Source organism: Oreochromis niloticus, linkage group LG1 (assembly GCF_001858045.2).
Source record: "Oreochromis niloticus isolate F11D_XX linkage group LG1, O_niloticus_UMD_NMBU, whole genome shotgun sequence".
Classification (NCBI taxonomy): Eukaryota; Metazoa; Chordata; class Actinopteri; order Cichliformes; family Cichlidae; genus Oreochromis; species Oreochromis niloticus.
In genome coordinates this window covers 6,797,086-6,809,227 of record NC_031965.2, presented here as the reverse complement: position 1 = coordinate 6,809,227, position 12,142 = coordinate 6,797,086, and the positions used below count along the sequence as shown (strand labels likewise).

General features: G+C 39.8%; 1 protein-coding gene across 1 annotated transcript; it reads left to right on the top strand.

Moving 5' to 3' along the window:
* Positions 1 to 63: 63 nt before the first annotated feature.
* ero1a (endoplasmic reticulum oxidoreductase 1 alpha) lies at positions 64 to 9,738 on the top strand. Its single transcript, XM_003454331.5, has 15 exons — positions 64 to 404; positions 1,119 to 1,238; positions 1,332 to 1,415; positions 1,857 to 1,898; positions 3,569 to 3,645; positions 4,019 to 4,092; positions 4,665 to 4,785; positions 5,178 to 5,239; positions 5,335 to 5,361; positions 5,436 to 5,528; positions 5,651 to 5,897; positions 7,387 to 7,456; positions 7,899 to 7,985; positions 8,113 to 8,249; positions 8,882 to 9,738. Exons 1-15 carry the CDS (start codon positions 327 to 329, stop codon positions 8,940 to 8,942), a joined length of 1,380 nt encoding a protein of 459 aa, XP_003454379.1. The 5' UTR covers positions 64 to 326; the 3' UTR covers positions 8,943 to 9,738.
* Positions 9,739 to 12,142: the final 2,404 nt, after the last annotated feature.

The window sequence follows — 12,142 nt, the reverse complement described above, 5'->3', positions numbered from 1 at the left end:
ATGGTTTTGTGAGCGAACAGGAAGCAAAAAGTGCCCAGCGTTTAAATACCTACAAATACCAAAGTGTTTAAAAAGAGGAGACACTGGCAGCACTGGAGTGATGTCAATGTGATGATACGTGATTAAAGCTGCTGTTGCTGCTGCTGCTGATGGTTGGGTCGTCACGTATTGCACGTAGCGGATTGGAAATGAGGAAATAACCAGGAAGCTGACAGCAGATCACCTCCTCCTCCTCACAGCTGCTGCTGCTACTTTTATTCACACGTAGCTACAAAGAGAAGCTGCAGTTTGTCAAGCAGAGGTCCGTGGAAACAAGAAGGGTCGTCATGAAACTGGTGGTCATCGTCCCCCTCCTCCTTCTCCTCGAGGTGTCCGGATACGCGGAGTGCAGGTGTTTCTGTCAGGTGAGTGCTGGACGCGGTTCTGACTTACTTCCTACATTGATGGTATTATTTGACTGGGTTACAAAGGATCAGTAAGGCTTACCTGTGTTGTTCAGGTAACTTGTGCTGATTCATTTTACATGAGTGTCGGTTTTTATGGCTACCCTTAAATCCCAACGGAGTTGACTGTGAGTCAATGGCCTCAACTGGAGTTCGCTTCTTGTGTATTGATTTCATTTTAATGAGTTTTTTACACTTGCTTAGTTTTTTTTTTTTTGTTGTCAGTGATTCATATATCAGTAACAATACAGTTCTGTTAAAACAATTGTGGTTTGGCCTAGGCCCCTGCATTAAATGTGAATTGGCAGTAAGTAATTTCTTTATTTCTGTGTAATGACACACTGATGTTGTTGCTTATAAATACCAGGTTTTGTAGTTGAGCACCCTGGAGGCGTTGTGTTTTGTAACGACGAAGGTGTTATGGTTTAATTCCCCTCATATTTTGATTACTTAAGAATTTTTCTTGTGTACACATTACATTGATATTCAGATCTATACTTTATTGATCCCACAAGGCTGTGGCTGTGGCACAAGGCTGTTGAATAAAAATAAATAAAAATAGTACAGTCTACTATTGAAGCACTCTTTACAGTGTTTTCCAATCTTACTTCGGCTTGCTCTCAGGAGCACACTACACTGTACACTGGATAACCAGCTGTTTGCCTGTTACATCAGGTGACAGGCGACCTGGATGACTGCACATGTGATGTGGAGACCATCGACCGCTTCAACAATGACCAGCTGTTCCCAAAACTCCAGAGTCTTCTTGAGTCTGATTACTTTAGGTTCTACAAGGTACGGGGGACTCATGCACCACACATACATATACACACATCTGTGGGTGAGGTCTGTTGCTCTGAATGTGTGTTTGGCTTCCATTCTCTATAGGTGAACCTGAATAAACCGTGTCCTTTCTGGACTGCCAGCAGTGAGTGTGGTCTGAGAGACTGTGCTGTGCAGCCCTGCTCTCCTGTGAGTTTAACCCTCATATAGCAGCTGTAAACAGACTTTTACACCCCCCCCCCATTCAACCTGCTGTTAATGTCTGATCACCATCTGTATAACTCTTAATGATAAAGCCACACAGTGGCATTGTTTCTTGTGAACCAACCTAATTGCTTTTGCATATCAAGATTAAATTGAGGGTGCAGCTGTTCTGTATTTAAATACCAAGTGTAAATGGTAAATAGCCTGTATTTGTATAGCGCTTTACTTAGTCCCTATGGACCCCAAAGCACTTTACACTACATTCAGTCATCCACCCATTCACACACACATTCACACACTGTAAGTGTAAATGCAAAGACTAGATTTAAATATCATTTAAAAAAAACTGCAAAGATTACATATTAATTCCAGGTGAAAGAGGAGAAATGGTTACATCAGACTGACTGAAACTCTGTCTGTTCACAGAACGAGGTGCCCGAGGGGCTCCGATCCGCTCCCCACAACAAGGTGAGTATCTCAGGATCAGTAAGTGGCACAAACTGGCTGCGACTCAGATGGCCTCTTTGTTTGTGTCCCATTTATTACATCAAATCTGACAACAGTTTACCGTCTCCATATTTAAAGTTTACTGAAGATTAATGTCACTTTGGAAATGAATCAAAACTGGAGTTATACAGTAAGTAAACACACCCTCGTGCAGTTTATCACTTAAATGCCAGATGACTCAAATACAGTTATTAAGAGGTGATGCAGATTCTTCAGTATTAACCTTTGTGTGCACTCGAGTCAGTGCAGTCTCTTCCAGTTACAGGGGAAAAATAGTGTAGACAGCTTCTAATTGATGAGTGCATCTACTGTTATGGGTTAGAGAGGAGCTGCTGTAAAGCCTTGAACATTTTTGCTGTCAGCATCTTGTTTTGTGTTTTCTAAAAAGACGTGAGGACGAATGCAGGAATCTGTATGGAATTATTTTCATGTCAAAAATCATGTGAGAAAAAGCATAATCTGAGCAAATAACTTCATTTCATTGTTTTCCTTTATATTTCAGAACATCCATCTTTTATATCCCATGAAGTCTATGGAAAAAAGCATTGCTTCTTCATTCTTTAGAGAGGGCCTGAGAGATTTCTCTCACATTGTGAAAGGGGTCGCTTGAGTCACTTGTGCAAAAAAAAAACAAAAACAAAAAATCCACAATGGCAATCCTGTCACAGCTCTCCCCCAAACTCAGCATAAAGACCCACTTTCCAATAATTATCTCATCTTCTTTTTTTTTTTTTGCTCATCCTGCCGAAGACTTGATGAGCTTTAGCTGTGTCGAGCATCCGTCCATCTTTCCGTTCGCCCATTAACAATTTACAAGAGTCACTACTGCTCCTACAGCACAATTTAATCAAACTTTTACAGTCAACACAACACTGGTCTCCATTGAAACTATAGTCAAGGTTTCATTTTTTTTTTTTTTCAGAGTTTTGAAATTAAAAAAAATTCACTGATGCAGAATGTAGATGAACCATATTATCATTATTATTATTATTATTATTATTATTATTATTATTTTTATTATTATTACTTTTAGCTTAGAGACAGACCCACACTGCTCCTCAGCTGCCAAAGACATTTTATACCATCCATTAAATCTACAAATCCTCACAGTGTGGCAATATTTCTGGATTTGTGGCTAATGTGACAGTTTTGTAAATGTAACACCTGTACCAACGATTTCAGAGTACTGTACCACATTTTGCATTTTATAAAGACTAATTTTGTAGTTGTTGTGGGTTTTACAGGAGGACGTAATGTTTAAAATTAAAACAAACAAACAAAAAAGGTCAGGGGATTTTTGGGGTTTTATTTGCTGGTGCACTAGAGCACCTTTTTGCATCAATAAAAAACGTTTCTATGTTTAATGCTCGACATGTATTAAAAATAAAAATGTACTAAATCACATTTTTTTACATGATGGCATTAAAGTGAACAGGTTTATCCGCTATGTTGTGTTAGCAGTTAGCAGTTTTGTTACTTTCACTTTCAGTAACAGTGCTTTTGCTTCCTGCTGTTAATGAGTCATCACAGCAAGTTTGATAGAATATAGCTTTGCTGCCCCTCAGATTTCCTCAGTAATTCATAGAATTGTAAATTTAATGTGTGTGTGGGTGTGTGTGTGTGTGTGTCAGTATTCAGCAGAAGCGAACGAACAGCAGGATGAGTGTGAGAAGGCGAAGCATCTGGGAGCTGTAGATGTCTCATTAAGGTGAGTCTCGTTTATTTTGCTGAGTTCTTTTCTTCTTCTAAAAGTGACTTTTTGACCTTTTTTTTTTATTCAGATTGTTCTTTTGAGTGAATTGTGCACTGCATTGGATGAAACTGTCTGGAAGGTGGTTGGGGTTGGGTGGTGAGCATACAAGGCATAGTTCGGGTGAAAGCTGCTTCTTTAGCCTGAAGAACCATACTCGTTATCTTTGCTATTGGGAACAAAATCATTAATATGTAACTCAAATTATTTTCTGGTAACATGTTCAAGTGGGATACCAAAGTAGGATTTAACTTTCTTTTCTGACATATGAACCTCCACACTGAGGTTGAGCACAACTTAGCCAACTGAGTGCTCTCCTTTTTGTTCCCAGCGCTGAGACCAGAGAGGCTCTGCTCGACTGGAACAAATACGACGACGAAGCAGAACGCTTCTGCGTGGTTGACGGTACGTCTCAGTCCAGCTGAATGAAGGAAGAAGCAAATTTGATACATTTTGATTACCAAAAATAACTGCTAATTGACACTAGGCAGAAATATGATACTCAATTGCTGTATATTTTAAGGCAACACGTGTATGTTAACAACAAACTTAAAGAATGAAAATGTTTTGGAAACATGACAGATTATTTAGTTTAGCATAACTGAAAGGGAACATAAAGAAAAGATAGTATGTCTTGTTTTTGGTAAGGGGATATGATTACAATAGACATTTTTAGGGAATGTGATGCTATGTTTAAGCAGTATTGGGACTGACTGTAAAACATACTCCAAGGAGTAGTTTTAGGGAACATGATTCAAGCAATTACAACACAGAGGATGGTGCAACATGTAGAAAATGTAATGAAACACTAGGATCCATTTCTCCAGAACCTTTATGAAATGCTATTGTGTAACTCCTCTTTCCTGAATAAATCCCCTCTACCACCACCCTCTGCTACATTCTGTCACATGTGGCTGACAAAAAAGATGGTTTCATTATAGTGACTTGCAGCTGAATAAAGGCTTGCTCTTTTCCAGACGAAGAGTCACCAGACTCCCAGTATGTCGACCTGCTGCTGAATCCAGAACGCTTCACAGGCTACAAAGGACCAGAAGCCTGGCAGATCTGGAACAGCATCTATGAGGAGAACTGTTTCAAGTAAGCATTCAGAGGCCACAAAATAAGTGACTGTAGTTTATGCTTTAGGGTGATTCACAGTTCAAAAATAATCCCAAGTTATCTCACACTGGGACTTAGAGGTTGTTACCTCTTACTTCATCCCCTGTTTGAAATTCATTGCTTTAGCTCACGTCCAGCCAAGTTTTGAGGAGCAGGCGGATGGCTCTTCAATGCTCAAAGCCATAGAGGTGTCCGCAGTGACCATGTTAGGGATATCTATATCCTCTGACATCAGAATAGTCTGAAGCCTGAGCTTTGGCTCACAGGGATGATTTGTATATAGAGTGACATCATGTTGCCATGTGTACTATCAACATCCACCACTGTGACCACCCTGTAATGAAAAGGAAACCTTTATGTGTCCTTCCCAGACCGTATACTATCAAACGACCACTAAATCCCATCTCATTCCAAAGCAGCCCAGGAAGTGAAGGTAGGAACTCTTCAGTGTTATATCTCACCATTTTTCTAAAACAATCGCAGTTTTGTTTTTTTCTCTGTTTCTAATGACACGTACTTTGTTTGCAGCGAGGACCTTCTACAGCTGGCTGGAAGGTAAGCTGATGCTTCACCTTAAGATTCTCTTTTTGTCAAGTTTTTGATAAATTCTCTGCCTTTCTCTCTCTCAGGCCAGTGTGTGGAGAAAAGGGCTTTTTTCCGGCTCGTCTCAGGTCTCCACGCCAGCATTAACATACACCTGAGTGCCAGATATCTGCTGGATGGTGAGGCATAAAAAACAGCCCTTGTTCATTTTCTTTTTCCTTTTGTCTGAAGAGTCAAAATAAGCTCTTTTGTCATAATGGTTCTTAACTGACACTCACTTTTATTGCCTTCTTTTCTTCAGACCGCTGGTTTCAGAAGAAGTGGGGTCACAATGTGTCGGAGTTCAGACAGCGTTTTGACTCGGGGCTGACGGCCGGCGAAGGGCCCAAGAGGCTCCGCAACCTTTACTTCCTGTACCTGATAGAGCTGCGAGCGCTGGCTAAAGTTCTGCCGTTCTTCCAGCAGTCATCCTTCCAGCTGTACACGGGCAGACCTGAGGAGGACCGGAAACACAAGGAGCAGCTGGTGGACATCCTGGAGCTGGCTAGGTTGGTCTCAGACCACACCAACCATTGATAAGTTTTGTTAGGTTTTCACTGAATAAGGCTATAGCATGCCCTTTTTTTCTTGATACCTAGTATTCATGTTCTATAAAGGAAAGATCAACCATATTGTGGTTTTTAGCAGTTAATTTCACGCAAAGTGCGTTAATCAGAAATGCCTGATTTGATATAGATTTACACTGGTTGTCAAGGTGCAGCTTGAAGATCTTGCCGTAGTTCTGCTGTGGAATTGACTCCATGAAGCTGAGATCAGGGCAACTTGATGGTCAGGTCAACTGCTGCAAGAGTCCTTGTACTTCTGGTGGCTGAAGTTTTCCTTGTGGCTCTGGCCGTACACTTGCCATCGCTGTCATGCTCCAGAATGAAATTGGCACAAGTCAGATAGCTTATTGACAACATCACAAAATGGATATGAATGTAAACATCTGAACTGTATGGGGTCTGATGAGAAGAGAGTGGATGGGTGGTGTTAGAAAGAAGTGAGCTCTGTTAGCACTCTGTACTCTGGGAAATGTAGGCGACAGATTCTGACATAGTAGAAAACACCTGTGGTTTTACAGCAGCGCTTTTTTAGTCCAACAGTTTAATCACAGTCCCTTCCAAGGTTAATATAGTTAGCTAAAAGTAAACTGAAAACTACAACTAGATGTGAGAAAGTGTTGTAGTTCACTAATAATAAAAATAATAATAAAATAAAAACTAGACTTTTGAAAAAAATTCAAACTAACTGGAATGATTTTGAGAACTAGCTAAAATGAAATACAAATTTCATTACAACTTGCTTGATAAGTCATGGATAGGTGTGTTTATTATAAACTGTGAGTCAACTGCTTTCAAGAAATTCAGCGTGTTTATATTATTATATCTGTACTAATATCCCCAAATCTTGCCTCTGACATATGCCCTCCTTACAATAATCACTAAAAAGACTAAAACGAACACTGCAACTAATAAAAACTAAACATGTTCAAACAATAAAAACTAAACCAAAAAAAGAAATTCTACTCTCAAAACTAACTGAAACTACACTAAATTAATAACAAAAAGTCAAAATGAAATAACAATAAAAGCTAAAAACAAATTAAATAATACAACACTGTACTAACTCTGGTCACTTCTTCGCACTTCACACTTCTTTCTTTATTAATTTCTGGCTCTTTTCCAAGGCATGTCTTTTATCCTGTCTTCCTTTTACCACAACCGGTCGCGGCAGATGGCCGCCCCTCCCTGAGCCTGGTTCTGCTGGAGGTTTCTTCCATTTTTTAAAAGGGAGTTTTTCCTCCCCACTGTCGCCAAAGTGCTTACTCATAGGGGGTCATATGATTGTTGGGTTTTTCTCTGTATGTATTATTGTAGGATCTACCTCACAATATAAAGCACCTTGCAGCGAATGTTGTTGTGAATTGGCGCTGTATAAATAAAATAAAATTGAACTTCCATGCAATGTTTTGATGACGTTCATCCTCTTTTCTAGATCTTTCCCTTTGCACTTTGATGAGGCTTCTCTGTTTGCTGGGGATGAAAAGGAAGCAGCCAAACTGAAGGTCAGCAAGTGCTTTAAACTCTGCTGAAGTTGATATTGTGGATGTAATGCACCGACTGATTACATATTCACAGGGATGTTAATGAATATTTTCAGAATGCTCCCCACCCATATTTTTGATTGTTTGAGCTCATAAAATTCAAAGTGATTTATAATTAACCTTCTGGTTTAACTGCATAAAAGCATTCAGTTGTATTCTAGCCACGCCAGTTAGAACTCTACGTGAAATTGTGCTGTAAAACATCAATGCATCAAAAAATGCTCTAGCTGCAGAGTGAATGCAGATACAGAGATATGGGGAAGCCAATGCTTCAAAACCTTTTATTGCATTAACAAAGCTGCTGGGGGAGCAGACACACATTAATACTGACTGAAGTTGCAGTTTTAATTTGTGTGGGTAACTTTCAAGATTTAAAATGACCTGAGTTTTCTGTGAATGTCAGGAGGATATCAGACTGGCCTTCCTCAACATCTCCAGGATCATGGACTGTGTTGGGTGCTTTAAGTGTCGCCTGTGGGGGAAACTGCAGGTACCTGTTACTTTCCTCTTAGTGCCTCTCATTAGCTTGTAGCGCTTCTTCTGTAAAGATGAACTTGATTTTTTTTGTGTTTGTTTTGTTTTGTTTTGTCTTGATCGCTGCCTCTCTTGTGTCACAGACCCAGGGATTAGGCACAGCCTTGAAGATTTTGTTTTCAGAGCGACAGCTTGAAGCTCTGCCCAAATCCAGTAACCAGCGACCCAGTTTCCAGCTCAGCCGGCAGGAGATCGTCTCCCTGTTCAACGCCTTCGGAAGGTCAGAGAGAGAGGCTGTGGTCATCAAGTGATACATGTGCCATATTTAAAAAAAATCTTCTTAGTTCCAGCTCACACCCACTCTGCTCCTTGGGGAGCTTTTGTTGCCTCCACATTAGTTTATTATTGTATCTGAAGCACTTTTAAAACCTGAAAATGATTTTTGGATATGATAAGCATGCGCCATTTATTATTCAGAAGCCTTTGATGCATCTCCTCTGCGAAATCCTTCTTGAGCTGAGTGCTTGATCTATCAGGAAATTTAGACTGATATTTATTTAAGTTACTAAATGCTTAATTTAATTGTGTGCAAATACAAAAGTAAGTAAATTTAATCAATATCAAACTTCTAAGTCCGTCACTTTAGAACAAGTTTATCTCTATTAATAGGAACTTATATAAGTCAGTACTGATCTTATTGGAAATTCACACTCATTTAAAATAAAAGTTAAAACAAATATGTTCAACATGAAATCTAAATAGTGCAAAACTTGCCTAAATTCTCTGTAAATTGCAAATATTATATTGTAGCCGCAGAGAAACTGGGTTTAATGTTAGTGAAAACATACTGGAGTATTTTTATCATTATTTTGTACTTATTATTTTAACTGTGTTCTCCTGAATCGTGCGCAGGATTTCGACGAGCGTCAGGGAGCTGAAGAACTTCAGAGTACTGCTAGCAGAGGAACAGTGAGGACATCCAGAGGAGTCTGTCTTCACCTGTTGACTCCTCTCTGATGGGGCTTTATTTCAACATGTGCACTTTTGTGGTCCCAGGCCACCGACTGCCGTCTTTCCTGCTGTCTTAAACCTGCTGAAATGTCGACTGAAAGATCAGCTTTAATCAGTCAAGTGTTTATTTTTCCTTAAAATAATGCATTGCTCTCTTTTGAATTAAAATAGTCTTTTTCTTTTTTTTAAATACAAAATCACACTTTGTGGTATGGTTTAACGTTCCTTCAAGTGGTATCATTTTTTTTTTTGCTGATGGAGAAACGTGCTTGTCTATTTTCAAATGCGCTTTGATCAATGAAATCACTTCAGTTGCTGTTTGGGAGCTGACTGCTAAGAATTCTGCCTCACCTGTTCACACCTGTGTTGTTGGGATTATGCTTTGCTCCTGAGGATGGCGCTGTTTGTCAAGAAAATAGATGGGAAACGTCAAATCTAAATTGAATGCGGGCCACAAATATGCAGTATGTGGAAAAGAAAACTATACAGGAATGCACACCAACGTTTAAAATTCATTATCACACTGATTCTCGTAACATTCATCCTCTGTTTTCAGAGTAGCAGGTACTTTCAGGTGCATGTCCAGAAGTTATAATGAAACCTGTTTCCACCTGGGAGGAAGGTTTTGTAAACCCTTCAGCACAGATCCCCAAAATATTTATATACAGTTGGTAATATTCAGATTGTACATTGTATTTGTGTATAAGTTTGGAGATTTAAAATAAAAAATAAAAAAAGTCATTTTATGAAAATGTAAACGGTAATAAAATATTAAAATTATTTTTAAATGTTCTAAATTCAAAACTGGTTTTTATGAAATAAATTTGAATATTTGTATTTGTATGTGGGCGTGGTTTGCGCTTATGTGTTCAGTGGTTTGGTCAGAGAGTCTGCGATGGATGTGTGAGAGCGCTGGAGGGCAGCATGCAGCCGCCCGCAGACAGTGAAGGGTTAACCTGTAATCGGATGAATGGATATTGTGGTGAGCAGCATCTGATTACACAGAAACGCCAGCAGGCACCGGAGGGGGGAAGACACGTCCGTACACCTACCAGCCCAGACAGCTTTTCGTTCCTGCTGGGGAACACAAACGCGCCCTTTTTCCTTTTTAATTAGCGTTATCATTATTTTTTCCCCCTTCTCTCAGCGTGTAGGCTATAACTTTACGTTTTTTTTCTTCTTTTTTTCTTTTTTTAACCGAGCCGAGCAGGAACCGAGCCCGCCGTTATATTGGGAGTTTGTTGAAACAGTGCTGTGGCTGGAGAAGTGTAAATGGCTGAGGGAGGTCGACGGAGGACTGGGGAGACAACTTGCAAGATGTCGCACTTTGTGGAAGCCTAAAAAAGGAGTGTTTGTTTTGTTTTTTTAAAGCGAATATTACTGTTAGCGTGACAGGAGGTGGTGAAAGAGGAGGGGAGAGGCTGCAGCTCCAGGAGGATCTTGGTGTTCGTTTGTTCCTCCGGCTCGGAGAGAAACAGGTAAGGCTCCTCACCTGCCTGCTGTCTGCACATGTTCACACCCTGAACACTGGAAAAACTTTGTGATGGGAAAACTGCCCAATGCAAGCAACTGGAAGGAAGTGCTGCTGTTTTATCGCCTTCTTTTTGTCTTCCTAAAATGTTTCCACGTGTATTTCATAGAGACTAGTTTTAGTTATTATTGATCTAGCTCTAAGTATAATCAGAAATACACCATCTGTAATGAATATGTAAACATCCATGCAGTGACTGTTAAACTTGCCATTTTTCATATTCCAAACCGAAATGTGTAACCTTACGTTTTAAAGCGGTACCAGGTGATTTTTGACCAGCAGGGGGCAGAAAAATCCCCAAACTCTCTACTTTACTCACTTTACCATGTAGTAATTTAAATAGATTTTAACTTTGTGCTATTATAATTCTGCCCTTTTGCTGCCCGTTGTTGTTGCTCATATTAATTAGTATCTGTAAGTGAGCCCCAAAAAACATGAATAACACACATGACCCTTGCGAGGCACAGCTTTAGCAAAGTGTTATAACAGCAGTGCAGACAATGGCAGGTGTACTGTTGCAGTCTTTTTTTCCCCTTTCAGTTTGTCCTGTGTTAAAGTGCTTTACAAATGTGCCTCCAGTAGGGCCCTCCTCCAGTTATACTAGGGACAAACCACAGGACTGAAGTAACAGAATTTTAGCAATGAAACAGTTAAATATATATGTTAAATGTTTTACATGAGGAAAAAAATATGCATACATTGGCTCAAGTCTACTTAGCATGGAGAATTTGAGTTTGGTTAACAGTTACATTGGTTGTCAGATTTACTGTTCCAAAAACTTTGATTTGCATCTGTAAACATAACCTGAACTAAAAGAGTGCAGGAATCGGGTTACTAGTGCTTATCATGTGTATAAGAACCTGATTTCCCAAAATACTTAAGTCCATGCGAGTAAAGGAAGATGATTTAGGCATTTCAAAAGGTGTCAGTGATCTGCCAGCATGAGAATTAAGATTTGAAGTAAGGTGTGGAGAAAGGAGCAACAAAATCATAATCAATTTTGTTGCTTTACCTTCATGACAGTAATGAAGTGTTGTTTCTGAGCCTTCCGCACTTTACTCTTGCTCTTTACTCATCATTATGATTATGATTTGAGAAGGAAGAAAGTTTGGAGGCTATAGGAACCTCCCCCACCTTAAAGCTCTCTCCTGCCAAACAAGTTGAATTTCTTGGAAACATGTGATATGTCAACACAGAGCGTTCACTCCCTCCCAGTCTGTCAGATCACTTGTCCTTACATACTCCTTCTTGAAAATATGACCTCCCCCCCAAAAAAGTCAAAAAGCAAAGAGTGCAGGTCAGTTTGTTGACAGTAGAAATATTTCCATGTGGCTCTATCGTGCATCACTTATCAAGAAAGTTGCATGAACCTGTTAGCTGACAGATGATTTCTTTTATCATTTCAGCTCTGTTTTTACGAACCCTGTTGTAGCTGCATTCATTCAGGCTTGGGTTGAATTTTCTGGAAAGCGTGCTTCCATGCAGTCAAATGTGAATAGCAGGGGAAGCAGGTTAATCTTCGGTCGTGTTGCCTGCAGCATGCAACAGATTGAGCTTAGACTCCCAGGGCCTATGTCCCGTTTGCAAGCTTTATGTTTCCGTGCTGAGCTGGAGGGAGCTGCCACGGAGGC

What these genes read in the sequence shown, in the direction of transcription:
- ero1a (XM_003454331.5), top strand. Translation starts at nt 327, where the DNA reads ATGAAACTGGTGGTCATCGTCCCCCTCCTCCTTCTCCTCGAGGTGTCC. An exon ending in ATTACTTTAGGTTCTACAAG is followed by an intron (nt 1,239 to 1,331) that starts GTACGGGGGACT and finishes CATTCTCTATAG; the next exon opens with GTGAACCTGAATAAACCGTG. An exon ending in CTGTGCAGCCCTGCTCTCCT is followed by an intron (nt 1,416 to 1,856) that starts GTGAGTTTAACC and finishes GTCTGTTCACAG; the next exon opens with AACGAGGTGCCCGAGGGGCT.